General features: G+C 44.9%; 1 protein-coding gene across 1 annotated transcript in view; it reads left to right on the top strand.

Annotated features, from left to right (window-relative positions):
• Nucleotides 1-18,607, top strand: part of ndc80 (NDC80 kinetochore complex component) — a 103,985-nt gene that overhangs the window by 42,021 nt on the left and 43,357 nt on the right. Inside the window, exons 8-9 of the mRNA XM_080212611.1 lie at nt 2,219-2,312; nt 7,363-7,469. Coding sequence (XP_080068737.1) covers nt 2,219-2,312; nt 7,363-7,469 — 201 coding nt within the window. The remainder of the gene's footprint in view (nt 1-2,218; nt 2,313-7,362; nt 7,470-18,607) is intronic.

Raw genomic sequence — 18,607 nt, 5'->3', positions numbered from 1 at the left:
ATTTAATGTTGGCAAGTGCGAGGTGGTCCACTTTGGTAGGAATAATGGTAGGAAGGATTATTACTTGCGTGGAGAAAAACTGCAGCAGGCGACGGTGCAGAGGGACCTCGGGGTCCTTGTGCATGAGTCGCAAAAACCCAGCTTGCAGGTGCAGCAGGTGGTCAGGAAGGCGAATGGGATGCTGGCCTTCATCGCGAGGGGGATTGAATATAAAAGTAGGGAGGTCTTGCTGCAGCTGTATAGGGCATTGGTGAGGCCGCAGCTGGAGTACTGTGTGCAGTTTTGGGCGCCGTACTTACGCAAGGATATTTTGGCCTTGGAGGGAGTGCAGAGGAGGTTTACTAGGCTGATGCCGGAGTTGAGGGGGTTGAGCTATGAGGAGAGGCTGAATAAATTAGGCTTGTACTCGTTAGAGTTTAGAAGAATGAGGGGAGATCTCATTGAGACGTATAAGATGATGAATGGGATGGATAGGATAGAGGTGGAGAGACTCTTCCCGCTCAGAAAGGATAGTAGACTAGGGGGCGGTTTAGAACGGAGTTGAGGAGGAACTTCTTCACTCAAAGGGTGGTGAATCTCTGGAATTCTCTGCCTGTTGAAGTGGTGGAGGCTACCTCGCTAAATATTTTTAAGACGCGGGTTGATGGGTTTTTGATAAGAGAGGGGATTAAGGGTTATGGGGAGAGGGCGGGAATGTGGAACTGAGCCACGACAGATCAGCCATGATCTTATTGAATGGCAGGGCAGGCTCGAAGGGCTAGTTGGCCTACTCCTGCTCCTATTTCTTATGTTCTTATGACTCATAAAACTGAGCCAATTTTGAATCCACTTTATCAAATTATCCTGTATTCCATGTGCATTTACCTTCTTTACAAGTCTCCCATGTGGGACCTTGTCAAAGCCTCTGCTGAAATCCATATAGACGATATCAACTGCACTAGCCTCATCTACACACTTGGTCACCACCTCAAAAAATTCAATCAAATTTGTTAGGCATGACCTCCCTCTGATGAAGCCGTGCTGACTATCCCTGATCGAGCCTTGCCTCTCTAAGTGGAGATAGATGCCCTTCTTCAGAATTTTTCTGCAAGGCATAGATCTATAATGCTGCAGGCAATCAATAAACCTACTATCAAAGAAACAATCTTTTTGTTTTGTACTTTACCATATGGCTTAAAACAACTTGTCATGATGTGGATGTGCCGGCGTTGGACTGGGGTGAACACAGTAAAAAGTCTGACAACACCAGGTTTTAGTCCAACCGATTCGGTTGGACTAAAACCTGGTGTTGTCAGACTTTTTACTTAAATCAACTTAACATGCAATTTACTTATATTGTCTCGCCTTTGATCCTGTATTTTCCACTATATTTCCACTTGCTCACCCACACCTTCACCTCCATCTATTATGTCGTAGGTCCCAATAAAATTCTTACTTTCTCTTGCCCTGGCTGTTCCTTCTGTATAGCCCTCATTTCTATTTCCTTAATTCCAAAGGATGCAGATTTGAAAGAATAAGATGGAAAACCAGCTTTTCACAGCTGACAACACCCAGCACTACCTTCTCTTGATGACTCCACTATATTTAAATTGTCACACTGCTCATTGATGCCCAACGTTGGATCAATAGAAATTTCTGCCAGTTAGATACTGGGAAGATTTAAACCACTTTTTCGGTCCCAGTTCTGAACTTTTAGCTACTTGCTCAATCCCTTTTCCGAGTAATAATCTGAAATTAACCCATTCTACTGGGTCAAGCAAAGTCTTGATTTTAAAGTTCTCATTCTTGTCCTCTAACAGCTACCCATCTCTTTAAGCTCTATGGCCCTTCAAAATCAACACTCGTTGAATGCAGGCCTCTTGAACATCCCAACTTTAATTGCTTCACCTTCAGCTGCCTGGACTCTGATCTTTGGAATTTCATTCGTATTTTCCTCTTTCAAAACCCTCCTTAAGGCCCATCTCTTGGGCTATGCTTTTGGTCTCTGATCTAAATGTTTCCTTATGTGGTTCAGTGCCAAATTTTATGCCAAATGCTGCAGTGATGTTTCTTGTGTCAGTTGATTACATCAAAGGCATTAGATATGAGTTGTTAAAATACTTTGTTCTGGAGGATTAATGAGGAATTTTGTGTTTTTCTTACTCTTTCACTTTTCTGTAGTGAATATTTTCCAAAGAGATTGAAATGTATTTGTAACTCTTATTTACTTGTTTTCTAGCTCTTCATTGACTACACGAGTAAGTGTTATTCACGTTACCTTTCTGGCATAGACGACTATGAAGACTTGAATTTGGAGAACTTGACTTTGCTGAGTGAGTATGACTTGGTGATTTTCAAACAACTTGTTCCATCCTTGTCTGCAAAGTGCACCAACTGGAAGAATGGATCCAGAAGTTTGCATCTGATACCTATGTGGAATTGACAGAGTTGTTGCAGTACAGAAAGATGATGTCTGGCACTGTTTCTGCACCAGCTCTTGGAAACATCCACTGAGTGCCATTCTCCTTCCTTTTCTCCATAACACTGCACATTTTTCCTTTTGAATAATCTAATTCCCATTTGAATGCTTTATTGGACCTGTCTCCATTATCATGCAATGAATTCCAGACCTTAACCACACTGTGTGTGAAAATAGTTTTTCTCATTTGGCTTTCGCTCCTTTAGATCTGTAATAAAAACAGCAAAGAGTGGTAAACTCAGATCTGACAGCATCTGTAGAGAGAAACAATTATTCAAAAAGATGCTTGAGGACTGAAGAGAGGGACAAAATGATGAGTTTTATGCTGTTGAAAAGAGGGCAGATCGAGCAATACAGAAGTTCAGGGATGGGTTGGCAGGCAGGACAGATTAAGAGGCAAATGTTATGGAACACAAGACAAAGGGAGCGGTACTATTTAAAAAAAAAAGCTGTGGTCTAGAGTATGCGTTAGTAGCAGAACAATAAAGGTCAGCTTTTACAGGTAGGAGGGAGGCTAATTTAAAGAGCACTAACTTTTCCTCTCGTCACCCGTCCGTATTTGCTTCCCCATTATAAGTATTTTCCAATTCCTCAGTTTTGCTGTGATCCAATTTTTTTTTAAATTAATAACCCCACAGCAAACTTGAGATAGAATGAACTTATTGTTTACACACACTCAGAGCTCAGGAGATGGGTGGCAACATAGCCTCCTGTGGTTAATACAGTAAAAGAGGGTAAAGGATAGGAAGTTTACAGTTCAGACAACACAGAGAAAAGAAATATTGTTTCATGTGGGTTCCTGAATGCAGAATCAAAGTGCAATGCGGTATTTCTTCACTGAGATCAGCAGGCCAAAAATCATGGCATCCCTACACTGCAGAAGGAGGCTATTTGGCCAATTCTAGCCTGTACTAACAACAATCTGACCCAGGCCCTATCCCTGTGACCCCACATATTTAACATGCTAATCCCCCGATACTTAGTGGCAACGTAGCATGGCAAATCCAGCTAACCCGCGCATCTTTGGAGTGTAGGAGAAAACCAGAGCACCCAGAGGAAACACACAGATATGGCAAGAATTTTTGCACGGTGACCCGAGGCCAGAATTGAATCCAGGTCCCTGGTATAATGGTATAATTCACTTCTCCAGTGGTTTTGACTTCCCACAACGACGTAGGCATTCAGAAATGAACCAGTCTTATGGGCAAAGGTACAGATGCAAGACGTTGTGGGACGCCTGGGTGGGATGCTCTTTCGGAGAATTGGTGCAGATTCAGTGGGCTGAATAACCTCTTCCACTATAAAGATTCTATGGTTCTAGCCGCAAAGCAATTTTACTGGTTCCACAAACTGGAGGTAGCTTTTGTTTGAGAGTCACAGGCAGACATAGATTCAGCCATTTTAAACCTTCATCCAGTTTTAAATTTTAGAGATAGCAATGAACATATATTTTTCAATAAAAATATATATAAAGTGAGATCTTAGTCCCTCACACCAGTGTTGAGTGAAAACAAAGTAGCAGAATGTGTTAATAGCAGAAAAAAGAGTCAGTGCTATCTCATAGAATCCTACAGTGCAGGAGGAGGCCATTCAGCTCAACAAATCTACACCAACCACAATCCCACCCGTGCCCTATCCCCATAACCCCCATGCGTTTACCTTAGCTAGTCCCCCTGACACTAAGGGGCAATTTAGCATGGCCAATCAACCTAACCCGCACACCTTTGGACTGTGGAAGGAAACCGGAGCATCTGGAGGAAACCCACGCAAACACAGGGAGAATGTACAAACTCCACACAGAGACAGTGACCCAAACTGGGAATTGATCCATGGTCTCTGGCGCTGTGAGGCAGCAGTGCTAACCACTGTGCTGCCCAGCACAAAAAGCATCTGAAAGCAAAAACACGAGAACAATATAGAGTAGCAATGGGGGGTTTACTGGGTAATTCCAAATGGTGATGGAGTTCATAATCTGAAGTTGTTGAACTTCAGTGTTGAGTCAGAGGCTGTAAAGTGTCTAATTGAAAGATGAGCTGTTCCACTAGTTTGCATTTGGCTTCACTGGAACATTGTAACAGTGATGTGGAAATGCCAGCATTGGACTGGGATGAGCATAGTAAGAAGTCTCAACACCAGGTTAAAGTCCAGCAGGTTTATTTGGTAGCACAAGCCACAAGCTTTCAGAGCGCTGCTCCTTTTGAGACTTACTTGGATAGTCACATGAGCAGACTGAGAATGGAGGGATACAAACAAATAGTCTAGTTGGACCAATGAGCGGCACAGGCTTGGAGGGCCGAAGGGCCTGTTCCTGTGCTGTACTGTTCTTTGTTCTTGTTCTTTGTTCCTTCGTCAGGTGAGTGGGAGTTCTGTTCACAAACAGGGCATATAAAGACACAAACTCAATTTACAAAATAATGGTTGGAATGGGTGGTCTTCGCAATACATGACAATGTAGAATCTCTGAGCAGAAATGGATAGCCAAGTTTCGCACACGTTAGGAGGGTTTCAACTGGGATCTTTGGTTCATGTCACACTATCTGTAACCCCCATGACTTGCATGGGCTTGCAAAATCTCACTAACTGTCCTGGCTGGAGACAATACACGTCTTTTTAATCTGTGCTTAACCCGCTCTCCACTCACATTGTCTGTACCTTTAAAATTTGATTACCTGTAAAGATTTACATTCCAACCATTATTTTGTAAATTGAGTTTGTTTCTTCATATGCCCTGTTTGTGAACAGAACTCCCACTTGCCTGATGAAAGAGCAGTGCTTTGAAAGCTAGTGGCTTGTTCTACCAAATAAACCTGTTGGATTTTAACCTGGTATTGTGAGACTTCTTGCATTGTAACAGGACAGAAGTGTGAGCATGAGAGCAAGGTGGTGAAGTGAAATGGCAAGCAACTGGATGATGATGATACTTGTGGACTAAGCAAAGGTGTTCCACAAAATAGTCACCCAATCTGCGCTTTACCTTCCCGTTGTAGAGGATACCACATTGTGAGCATTGACCTAAATTTAAAGAAATGCAAGTAAGTCCCTGCTTTGTCTGGAAATCTGTGCTTTAAGTGTGATTTAAATCACATTGTAAGCCTGTGCCCTTCTATTCTAGCTTATTCCATGAGTGGGTACAGTTTCTTCCTATTCACTCTGCCCAGACTCTCGGTGACTTTTAAACCTCTGTTGGTACTCTCTTCTCAGCCTTTTCTCTAAGGGGAACTGTCCTTACTTCTCCAGTCTATCTTCACAACCAGTTCCTTTGCTCTGGAACTATTTTCGTGAAACCCTTCTGCGCTTCCTTGAATGCCTTCGTGTGGCAGCCAGAACTGGATGCAGCACCCCAGCTGAAGCCGAACAAGTGTCTTATGCAAGTTCAAAATAACCCTCTTGCTTTTTACTCTGTTCCCCTATTAAGGCCTAGAATACTGTGTGCTTTATTAACCGCACTCAACTTGCCCTGCCACCTTCAATGATTCACACACACATGCACCCATTTGAACCCTTTAGTTTGTTTTGTCCCCTCATGTTCCTCCTACCAAAATTCACTATACCACATTTCTTTGCATTGAACCTCACCTGCTAGCTGTCTGCAATTTCGTTAACTTGTCTATGCCCTTTTGAAGTTCCATGCTATACTCCCTAGTTCTGCACCTCTTCCTGATCAGATTGAAACAACTTTAAGCAGATTTTTTGCGAGGCCGTTGACCTGGTGCTTTCAAAATGAAAGGTATATTTTTAAAGGAAATGGAAACATGTTTACCAGAAGCTAATGAGAGTACTGGTTTGCCTAGAAATGCCTGCATAGTATCTCTTCAGTAACCTTTTACAATTTTTGCCACATTTTATAGACAACAAAAGAACAAAGAAAATTACAGCACAGGAACAGGCCCTTCGGTTCTCCAAGCCTGCGACAACCATGCTGCCCAACTGAACTAAAACCGCCCACCCTTCTGAGGACCATATTCCTCTATTCCCATCCTATTTATGTATTTGTCAAGGCGGCCCTTAAAGGTCACTATCGTATCTGCTTCCACTACCTCCCCGGCAGCAAGTTCCAGGCACCCACCACCCTCTTTTTAAAAAAAAGCCTGCCTCGTGCATCTCCTTTAAACTTTGCCCCTCACACTTTAAACCTGTGCCCCCTGGCAACTGACACTTCCAACCTGGGAAAAAGCTTCTGACTATCCATTCTGTCTATGCCCCTCATAATCTTATACACTTCTATCAGATCACCCCTCAACCTCCATTGTTCCAGTAAGAACAAACCAAGTTTTTCCAAACTCGATGTAACCAATAGACAAATAGCATATGTGTACATTTTAAAGGGAAGAGCTTTTACCTTTCAACATAAAAGTATAAATATTTTTCGACACAAATATCCTTTAATCTTGATTGATTCTTTGAAATGTTCCGACATGTAGGCGGCACAGTGGTTAACACTGCTGCCTCACAGCGCAAGGGTCCCAGGTTCAATTCCGGCCACGGGTCACTGTCTGTGGAGTTTGCACATTCTCTCTATCTGCATGGACTTCCTCCGGGTGCTCTGGTTTCCTCCACAAGTCCAAAGATGTGCAGATTAGGTTGATTGGCCATACTAAATTGACCCTTAGTGCCATGGGGATTGGCGGGGGTTAATCCAGGGTGGGATTGTGATCGGTACAGACTCAATGGGCCCCATGGCCTCCTTGTGTAATGTAGGGATTCTGTGATTCTTAATGCAATCCTTTTATTTGAGTGCAGGAGTAATATACTTGTTATAGTTTGGCTGGCATTCTTGAAAATGAAAATACGATACATTTTTTGTAATTATAGCTTTGAAATGGGACTTTAACTAACAATAATTGAGACTCCTAATTTAAAAAAAATCAGGATTTATTGAAAAATACCAACATCATGCATTGCAGAGCAGCATTTTGGGGTGGATGAAGCTCAGTTTGAAGCTGTCACTGCAGAAAACAGGAGTTTGGGAGAGGAACTTGAAAAGCTGGAGAAAGAAAAACAGAACGAGCCGGTTAGTGACTTTCAGTGTGTTTGTTACTCATTTTTATTTTTCCATGTTTACCTAATCTACATTTGAAACTTGTCTATTCCTTGCTGTCTTAATCGCTTATAAAATGAGCCATTGTAATATAAATATAACACAAATTTATTCCCTTGTTTCATTATAACAGAGTATAAAAATGGACCTGCTAGTTTGTCTCATTTTTTTTTATACTTAACGAACCTGAGAGTGCAATGATTTGTGATTTGATAATGTGGATAATTAGATCTGGAATGTTAGATCACAGTGTCAGGTTGGTGCAAGGACCGTTGGGAAGAGGGCCTGTGATGCAGGAGGGGGGGCTCTGGGATCAAAGTGGTGTGATTTACTTTTGGTGGGGGTGGGGTGGGGGGGCTAGGGTTCTGAGTTGTGACAAGAGTTGCAAATTGCTGTTGGGCCCTTGTTTTATTTAGGGGCTGGGTAGGGGCTTCGGGGTCAGAATGGCATGTTGCTTTGAGCTAGTTCTAATGTTGGCAGTGTAGTTCTGGCATGTAAGAAAGATCTTGGAGTTCTAGAAACAAATAAAGAGCAAAGAACAAAATCAGCCTGGGAAACAGGCCCAACGAGCCCACGCTGCCATCTCAACACCACCAGTCCACCCCTCTACCCACGACTCCTGTCTAATGTTTTATGGCCATCCAGATTGAGGGAAACTGATTTAGGGACAATTTATTCCTGCCAATCAGCCTAACATCACATCTTTGGGGTGTGGGAGGAAACCAGAGCACCCGGAGAAAACCCACGCAAGCACGGGGAGAATGTGCAAACTCCCACAGACACCGGCCCAAATCCATGTGTCTGCACAGCAATCAGCGATAGTCACTGAGCTGTCGTCTTGCCCGGTATCTTGTCCAGTTTAGGCACACACTAACGACATGAAGCACTAGGCCAATCTCGAACAACCAAGAGCAGCCCCAGTACGACCCATCACGTGTATGCCCCTCATTGGACACGAGGTGGACCGACTTAAAACCTGTGAATGAAAAGAGAAAAAACATTATTATCATGCTATACCCATTTACATTACCAGGGATGCCCCAATGCTAATGAGCCTTATTTAAAAGGACCTCCTATATCCACCCATCTCCAACTCAGTCATGTGCCTGTCTAAGTATCTCTTAAAGGACTCTAGTGTGTTTGCCTCCACCACCTTACTTGGCAGAGCATTCCATACCCCCGCTACCCTCTGTGTGAAAAACCTCCCTCTAATATCTGTGTTGTGCCTCTCCCCCCCTCACCTTAAGTCCATGGCCCCTTGTCCTACGTGTCTCTATTATAGGAAATAGCTTACCTCTGTTTACTCTATCTATACCCTTCATAATCTTATATACCTCTATTAGATCCCCCCTCAGTCGGCGTCTTTCAAGGGAAAAGAGCCCCAATTTCTTCAATCTTTCCTCATACCCCAGTCCTTCCATTCCAGGCAACATCCAGGTAAACCTCCTCTGCACTCTCTCCAGAGTCTCCACGTCCTTCCGGTAGTAAGGCGACCAGAACTGTACACAGTACTCCAAATGTGGCCTCACCAACATTCTGTACAACTGCAACATCTGACTCCAGCTCTTATATTCTACACCCCTTCCTATAAAGGCTAACATACCATAGGCTTTCTTCACCACACTCTCCACTTGCACTGCCACCTTCAAAGACTTGTGCACTAGCACCCCCAGATCTCGTTGCAATTCTATACTCCTTACGGGCTTACCCTTTATCATATAACTTCCCCCTACATTTTTCCGGCCAAAATGCATCACCTCACATTTATCTGAATTAAACTCCATTTGCCACGTATCTGCCCAGTCAACCAGCCTAGCAATATCCCGCTGTATTGCCAGACACTGCTCCTCACTGCCTGCCAATCCAGCCATCTTGGTGTCATCAGCAAATTTGCTGATCACACCACCTACTCCCTCTTCCAAATCATTTACATAGACTACAAAGAGAAGAGGTCCCAGTCCCTGCGGCACACCACTAGCGACAGACCTCCAGCTGGAAAAAGACCCCTCCACTACTACTCTCTGACTCCTTTGTAAGCCAGTTCTCTACCCATCTAGATACCTGACCACATATCCCATGAGCTTTAATCTTCTGTGCCAACCTACCATGAGGGACTTTGTCAAACGCCTTACTGAAATCCATATAGACGACATCAACGGCTCGTCCTTCGTCAACCGTTTTTGTCACCTCCTCAAAGAATTCTACCAGATTCGTAAGGCAAGACTTCCCCTTGACAAAGCCATGCTGCGTATCCTTAATCAGATCGCAACGCTCCAAGTGCGCGTACATCCTATCCCTAAGAATCCTCTCCATCAACTTACCTACCACTGACGTTAAGCTCACCGGCCTATAGTTACCCGGGCTATCCCTCCTACTCTTTTTAAACAACGGTACCACATTTGCTATCCTCCAGTCCTCTGGGACCTCACCTGTGTCCAAAGAAGAGACAAAGATTTGCGTCAGAGGCCCAGCAATCTCAGCCCTCACCACTCTAAGCAGCCTAGGATAAATGCAATCAGGCCCTGGAGATTTATCGGTTTTAATGCCCTCTAAAAGCCCTAACACTTCTTCCCTCGTAATCGATAGATCTTTCAATTGGTCTGCCGCTCCCTCAATGACCGTACCAGACATTAAGCCCCTCTCCTTTGTGAATACCGCGCAAAGTATTCATTCAGGATCTCCCCCATTCCCTCTGCCTCTAAGCACAATTCTCCACATCTGTCCCTGAGAGGACCGATTTTACCTCTAACCACCCTTTTGTTCTTAAGATAGGAGTAAAACGCCTTTGGATTCTCCTTAACCCTACCTGCCAAAGCCATCTCATGCCCCCTCTTTGCTCTCCTAACTCCCCTTTTGAGATCCCTCCTACTCTCTCTGTATTCCTCCAACGCTCTCTCCGTTCCCAGCTGCTTAGACCTGACATACGCCTCTCGTTTCTTCCTAACCAGGTCTTCTATATCTCTCGTAATCCACGGTTCCCTAATCCTACCTTTCCCATCCTTTCTCCTAACCGGCACATGCCTTTCCTGCACCCTTTGCAATTTTCCCTTGAAAGACTCCCACATGCCTAACGTGGTCTTGCCTTCCAACAGCCTATCCCAGTCTGTATCCCTAAGCTCCTGCCTAATCCAGCTGTTTCTAGCCTTCCCCCAATTTAGCACCCTCCCCTTAGGACAGCTCTCATCTTTTTCCATTCGTACCCTAAAGTAGACGGAGTTGTGGTCACTATTAGCCACATGTTCGCCTACCGCAACCTCAACCACCTGACCCGGCTCATTTCCCAGAACTAAATCCCGTATTGCCCCCTCTCTAGTCGGGCTATCTACATACTGTTGGAAGGATCCTTCCAATACACATCTTAGGAATTTCTCCCCATCAGACCCCCCAGCTCTAGGCACCTTCCAATCCGCCCCAGGGAGATTAAAATCTCCCAGTACAACAACCCTATTCTTCCTACACTTATCCAAAATGTCCCTACATATACTCTCTTCCACTGCCCGTGGGTTATTGGGCGGCCTATAGTACACCCCTAGCATAGTAATGGCCCCCTTCCTATTCCTCAACTCCACCCACAGAGACTCAATTTCCAACCCCTCCATGTTATCCTCTCTTTGTACCGCTGTGATCTGCTCCCTAACTAAGAGTGCCACTCCCCCTCCTGTTTTCAACCCTCCCCTATCACGCCTAAAACACTTACACCCTGGAACATTTAGCTGCCAGTCCTGCCCCTCCTTTAACCACGTCTCCGTCTCTGTCACCACATCTAAATTCCTCACGAACATCAAGGCCCTAAGTTCATCCGACTTTCCCGTCACACTCCTCGCATTAAAACAGATGCACCTAAGACCCTCAGGCCCTCTCGGATCCTCCTTCTCCTGGGGGATTTTCCTACCAACTAGACTTACCCTGACCTCCAACTCACTCCCAGTGCCTGAGCTGTCTCTCTCCTCCCCACCACCCCCCCGCCCCCATACTAGTTTAAACCCTGCCTAAACACTCCAGCCAACCTCCCAGCTAAAATATGTGTCCCCTTCCCATTTAAGTGTTCCCTATCCCTCTTATAGAAGTGCCCTTCCTTTGCATAGACTTCCCAATGGTCAACAAAACTAAAACCCTCTGTCCTGCACCAATCCCTCAGCCATGCATTCAGCTGCAGGATCTCATTATTCTTATCCCTGCTATTGCTGGGCACTGGCAGCAGCCCAGAGATTGCCACCCTGGAGGCCCTACACTTCAGCCTGGCCCCTAACTCCCTGAACTGCGTACGTATACAAGATAGCAAGAGTTTTTATACATATATAAAAAGGAAGAGGCTGGCTAGGGTGAACGTTGGACCCTTAGAGGATGAGAGGGGGGACTTAGTGGTAGGGGATGGGGAAATGGCTGAGGCCTTGAATAACTTTTTTGTTTCGGTCTTCACGGAGGAGGACGTGAATAATTTGCCGGGTTTTAGCGATGGAAAGGTGGTAGGACAGGAGGGTCTCGATGACGTTATTGTTACTAGAGAGGCGGTGCTCGACAGACTGGAGGGACTGATTGTGGACAAGTCCCCAGGACCGGATGGAATGCATCCAAGGGTTCTGAAAGAAATGGCGGAGGTGATAGTGGATGCCTTGGTGGTTATTTTCCAAACGTCGCTGGATTCCGGGGAAGTGCCGGAAGATTGGAAAACGGCTAATGTTACGCCGTTGTTTAAGAAGGGTGCCAGGCAAAAGGCAGGGAATTATAGGCCGGTTAGTTTAATGTCTGTTGTAGGTAAAATGTTAGAATCCGTCATCAAGGAGGAAATAGCGAGGCATCTTGAGGGGAATTGCTTGATGGAGCAGACGCAGCACGGTTTTGTTAAGGGGAAGTCGTGTCTGACAAATTTATTGGAGTTCTATGAGGATGTGTCTAGGGCGGTGGATAGAGGAGAGCTGGTGGATGTGGTCTGTCTTGATTTTCAGAAGGCGTTTGACAAGGTACCTCACAAGAGGTTATTGCAGAAGGTAAGGGGGCATGGAGTTGGGGGTAGTGTGTTAGCGTGGATAGAGGATTGGCTGTCAAATAGGAGGCAGAGAGTGGGGGTCAATGGGTGCTATTCGGATTGGCAGTTGGTGACTAGTGGAGTGCCCCAGGGGTCGGTGCTGGGGCCTCAGCTATTTACCATTCATATAGATGATCTGGAGGAGGGAACCGAGGGTATGGTGTTGAAATTTGCTGATGACACCAAGATTGGTGGAACGGCAAATTGCGCGGAGGGTGTGGAGAGTCTGCAGAAGGATCTAGATAGGCTGGGCGAATGGGCCAGGAACTGGCAAATGGAATTTAATGTTGGCAAGTGCGAGGTGGTCCACTTTGGTAGGAATAATGGTAGGAAGGACTATTACTTACGTGGCGAAAAACTGCAGCAGGCGACGGTGCAGAGGGACCTTGGGGTCCTTGTGCATGATTCGCAAAAACCCAGCTTGCAGGTGCAGGAAGGCTAATGGGATGCTGGCCTTCATAGCGAGGGGGATTGAATATAAAAGTAGGGAGGTCTTGCTGCAGCTGTATAGGGCATTGGTGAGGCCACAGCTGGAGTACTGTGTGCAGTTTTGGTCGCCGCACCTATGCCAAGGATATTTTGGCCTTGGAGGGAGTGCAGAGGAGGTTTACTAGGCTGATGCTGGAGTTGAGGGGGTTGAGCTATGAGGAGAGGCTGAATAAACTAGGCTTGTACTCGTTAGAGTTTAGAAGAATGAGGGGAGATCTCATTGAGACATATAAGATGTTGAATGGGATGGATAGGATAGAGGTGGAGAGACTCTTCCCGCTCAGAAAGGACAGTAGGACTAGGGGGCACAGCCTCAAGATAAAGGGGGGGCGGTTTAGAACAGAGTTGAGGAGGAACTTCTTCACTCAAAGGGTGGTGAATCTCTCGAATTCTCTGCCTGTTGAGGTGGTGGAGGCTGCCTCGCTAAATATTTTTAAGACGCGGGTTGATGGGTTTTTGATAAGCGAGGGGATTAAGGGTTATGGGGAGAGGGTGGGAAAGTGGAACTGAGCCACGACAGATCAGCCATGATCTTATTGAATGGCGGGGCAGGCTCGAAGGGCTAGATGGCCTACTCCTGCTCCTATTTCTTATGTTCTTATGTATTTCCCCCTACTCTTCCTTCTTATATCCTTCTCTCCTACATGTATAATTACATCTGCCTGGGTCCCTTGGCCCTTCAAGATTCCCTCTACCCTCTCCGACACATCCTGTACCCCAGCTCCAGGGAGGCAGACCACCATCCTGGAGTCCTGCTTTTGCCCACAGAACAGCCTATCAATTCCTCTAACCCTCCCGTCCCCCACCACTGTCTCACATTCAGCCCCCTTCCTTCCCTCTGAGGTATTTTCCTCTTCCTCTCGTGCCCTTTCCACCTCAGTTGGTGCCTTACCCCTGCTATCTTGAGATACTACCCCTGGGGTAGCCTTTGGAACATTACTCCTCTTCTTTTTCCCCTTCCTAACTGTAACCCACTCATCCCCCCTCCTTGACTCTGAGATCCCCTCTTGAACGTGGTTCCTATTCATTAGCGCCTCATTTTCCCTCACTAAAAATAAATCCTCCAGCCTCAACTCCAGTTGCCTAACCCGGGCCCTCAAAACGCTGCAACTCCAGACATTTGGTGCAGATGTGGACTCTCCAGAGATGCTGTGTCTACAGGAACTCCCACATATTGCACCTTACACAGTTGACATGTCTCCCCATGGTCCCTGCCATTTATTTGACTACCCTCTGACCTATGGACACACTTTGAAAAACTTGACAAGTAGCTCACCTTGCCTAACTCTGTCTTGCCTGAGCCCTGTGAACCAAAGCCCTTGCAGTACTCACTCAGCACCCACCTCCCTCTGCTGCCCGCTCCCGACGCTGCCTGCTATCTACTGTGGCCTTGTTTTTATACTCCCTCACTCACTTCCCAACAGCCCTTGTGCCTAGGACCCTCTATGGAAAGCACAAAAGGAAAAAAAACCCACAACCCAGCAATGCAATTTAAAAAAAACACAATAGATTTTGGAGAGGGGCGTTTGATTTGATTTATTATTACCACATGTATTAGTATACAGTGAAAAGTATTGTTTCTTGCACGCTATACAGACAAAACATAGAGAAGGAAACAAGAGAGTGCAGTCATAGCTAGGATGTAGTGAAGGATGAACTTAATGCAAGGTAGGTCCATTCAAAAGTCTGACAGCTGTGGGAAGAAGCTGTTCTTGAATCGGTTGGTACGTAACCTCAGACCTTTGTGTCTTTTTCCCTCAGGAAAAAGGTGGAAGAGGGAATGTCCAGGGTGTGTAGGATCCTTAATTATGCTTGCTGCTTTGCCGAGGCAGCAAAAAGTGTAGACAGAGTCAGTGGATGGGAGGCTGGCTTGTGTGATGGCTTGGGCAACATTCACGACCTTTTGTAGTTCCTTGCAGTCTTGGGCCAAGCTATGAAACAATCAGAAAGAGTGATTTTATGGTGCATCTATAAAAGTTGGAGAGAGTCGTAGCTGACATGCCAAATTTCCTTAGTCTTCTGAGAAAATAGAGGTGTTGATGGGCTTTCTTAACTAATGTCACCATGGGGGGACCTGGACAGGTTGTTGGTGATCAGGACACCTAAAAACCTGAAGCTCTCGACCCTTTCTACTTGGTCCCCGTTGATGTAGATGGGCACGTTCTCCTTTATGCTTCCTGAAGTCGATGACAATCTCCTTTATTTTGTTGACATTGAGGGAGAGATTATTATTGCTGCACCAGTTCATCTGATTCTCTATCTCATTCATATACTCTGTCTCGTCATTATTTGAGGTCTGACCCACTATGCTGGCCACTTAGTGGGTCAGATCTCAATTACTCAATCTCAACACTTTTAATAGGACTGGAAGTTGGTCTCAGTGATGGAGAGTAGCTGAATGTGATAGTATCTCTTGGAGAAAAGAGTTTTTGATTGAGAACGAGTTGGTTAAGTGGTCTGCACATTATTATAAATGAGTGGACAAACATGCTATTTGATTTGATTAGCCACTTGTTGAGTTGCGCCGGTAATGAAGTTCATAGACTACATTGTTGAACTATGTGGTAGGCAGAATATCTCTTTGGATTGACACTTGCACACCCTAAAACAAAACTCACTATTAGATATGACTCTATGCTTGGGTAGTATTTGCTGAACAATCCTGAGTGCATTAATAGCTGCACTAACAACCAATTTAAAATAATGAGTTGACCTTGTAACGTGGATTATTTAAGCTCGCTAGAAGTGACCAACAGTCAAACGTAGGCCTCACACTCTGCAAACAAAAGGAATATGTTCAATCCTTGTGCCTTTTTTTAAAATTACTCAGGAGCTTGGAGAGCCCTGTTGTTTTGAGACAGCACCTCCGGCAATTAGAGCTAACATACTGACCAATCAGCATCCTTTTATAAGAAAAATTATCATTGTTTGAAATTTTGTATTCTTGCATTTGTTCTATTGAGCAGAAAAGAAGATTCAGCAACATGTTTCTCTCTTCAGCAATAATCAAATAACACCCTATGCGTTGTGACAAAGAAACTATTCCTCATCCTTGATCCGTATCAGGTTTTGCATGGTTCACCGCACCTTTCTTTTCCAATACCTGTCCACCGTTATCCAGCTGAGTGGAGCTGCACTCTCTTCCATTCTTATAAGACCAGTGCTATCCAGAGAATTAGCTTTTTTAATCCATTCAAGTAATGCAGGCATAGCTGGCTAGGCCAACGTTTATTACCCATCCCTAATTGTCCTTGAGAAGGTGGTAGTGAACTGCCTTCTTGAACTGCTGCAGTCCATTTGGTGTTGTTAGGGAGGGAGCCCCAGGGTTGTATTAAGCAACAGTGAAGGAACGACGATATATTTTCAGGTAAGGATGAGTGACTTAGAGGGGAACTTCCAGGTGGTGGTGTGCCCAAATATCTGCTGCCTTTGTCCTTCTAGATAGTCATGGTCATGGGCTTGGAAGGTGCTGCCTAAAGATCCTTGGTGAATTCCTGCAGTGTGTCTTGTACGTGGCACACACTGCTACCACTGTGTGTTACTGGTGGAGAGAATGAATGGCACCCCTTCCACAAACAATCAAGCAGGCTGCTTTATCCTAAATTTTGCTTTCTTTATACTTTCCTGGGATGTGGTGGTTGCTGGCTGGGGCAGTACTTGTTGCTTCTCTCTAATCGCCCTTTGAGTGGCTTACTAGACCCTTTCAGAGGGCAGTTAAAAGTCAGCCATATTGCTGTGTCTCTGGAGTAACTTGTAAGCCAGAATGGGTAATAGCATCAGATTTTCTTCCCTAAAGGACATTACTGAACTAGATTTTACAATACCTGAGTTTTATGATTGCCATCACTAAGGCTAGCTTTCAATTCCAAGGATGTCCTTGCTCTAGAGGAAGTGCAGCGAAGGTTTACCAGATTGATTCCTGGAATGGCAGGGCTGACGTATGAGGAGAGATTGAGTCAGTTAGGACTGCGTTCCTGGAGTTCAGGAAAAACAAGGGAGAATATCATAGAAACCTATAAAATTCTAACAGGACTAGTCAGGCTAGATGCAGGAAGGATGTTCACGATAGTGTCAGAACCAGTGGTCACAGTCTGAGGATATAGGATAGACTATTTAGGATGGAGATGAGAAATTTCCTCACCCAGAGAGTGGTCACCTTATGGAATTTCCTTCCACAGAAAGTAATTGAGGCCAAAATATTGAATGTTTTCAGGAAGCAGATATAGCATTTGAGGTGCAGGGGATAAAAGAATATAGTGAAAGGCATGATCTGGCTATTGAGTTGACCATGATCATAATGAATGGTGGAGCAGGCTCAGAGGGCCAAATGGCATCCTCCTATTTTCTATGTTTCTATATGCAAGGCTGGCTGGAGGACAGTAATACATGATATTAGACATACATATCAACAGTTGGAATTTGATGATGCTTAACTACTAATACCCATAAAGGACTATATCAGTATACACGCTTGCCTTTTGGTATCTTATCACCTTGTGCCATATCTCAAAGAAACATGGAAAATTTATTGCCGGGCTTGCCATGTGGTGTTGTATATTTGGATGATGTATTGATTATTTGTGCCACCAAAGAACAACACTTGGCTAATCTAGAAGAAATACTGGGAAGATATCAGGAGGCAGGAGTTTGCCTAAAAAAGGAAAAAATGCACTTTCCAGGCAAGTGAATTAGCTTACCTCAGCTCCTGTGTGGATACCCAGGGATTGTATTCTATGGAGGACAAAGTAAGGATGTGAGAGGAGCACCAGCCCCCTAGAATCCCTGTTTTCGTTCTAGGCGATGATTAATCATTATGGGCGTTTCCTTCCAAATCTGTCAGTACTATTTACACGTAGAAGCAGAGAATCCTACAGTGCAGAAAAGGCCCTTCAGCCCATTGAGTCTATACTGACAATAACTACCACTAAAAGGTGCACCAATCCCATTTTTAGCACTTGTCCCATATCCCTAAATATTATGATATTTTAAGTGCTCTTGAAAGGAGATCAAAGCCACCTTCACTGTTACCACTCGACCACTCTTGGTGTCATCTGCAAACTTACTTTCCCCACATTACATATATAAGAGACCCAACACTGAACCTGGTGGTGTATAATGGTGTACCAGCCTCTGGTCACTTAAATAGCTTTCCACCACTACCCATTGTGTTCTATACAGCACCAAGGACCTGGGTTTGATTCCAGCCTTGGGTGACTGTCTGTGTGGAGTTTGTATGTTCTCCCCATGTCTATTTGGGTTTCCTCTGTGATCTGATTTCCTCCCATATTCCAAAGATGTTAGGAATTAGTTTGATTGGCCATGCTAAATTGCTCCTTCATATTCCATGATATCTAGGTTAGCAGGGTAAATACATGGAGTTATGGGGTAAGCCTGGATAAGAGTCAGTGCAGACTCCTGCACTGTAGGGATTCTATGAAAAGGTCTTTAGCTTAGACAGGCGTCCTGTGACGTCAGCGCAGGCTTGGTGGGTTGAAGGACCTGTTCCTGTGCTGTACTGTTCCTTGTTCTTTGACACTGCCCTATTACTTACTAATATCTGTGGCTATGCTGATTCTGACCTACTAAGCAAAAAGTC

Source organism: Carcharhinus amblyrhynchos, chromosome 26 (assembly GCF_965287045.1).
Source record: "Carcharhinus amblyrhynchos chromosome 26, sCarAmb.v2.hapA, whole genome shotgun sequence".
NCBI classification, from domain to species: domain Eukaryota; kingdom Metazoa; phylum Chordata; class Chondrichthyes; order Carcharhiniformes; family Carcharhinidae; genus Carcharhinus; species Carcharhinus amblyrhynchos.
Note: the sequence above shows the minus strand (reverse complement) of the source record. Positions and strands in the feature narration are given on the sequence as shown.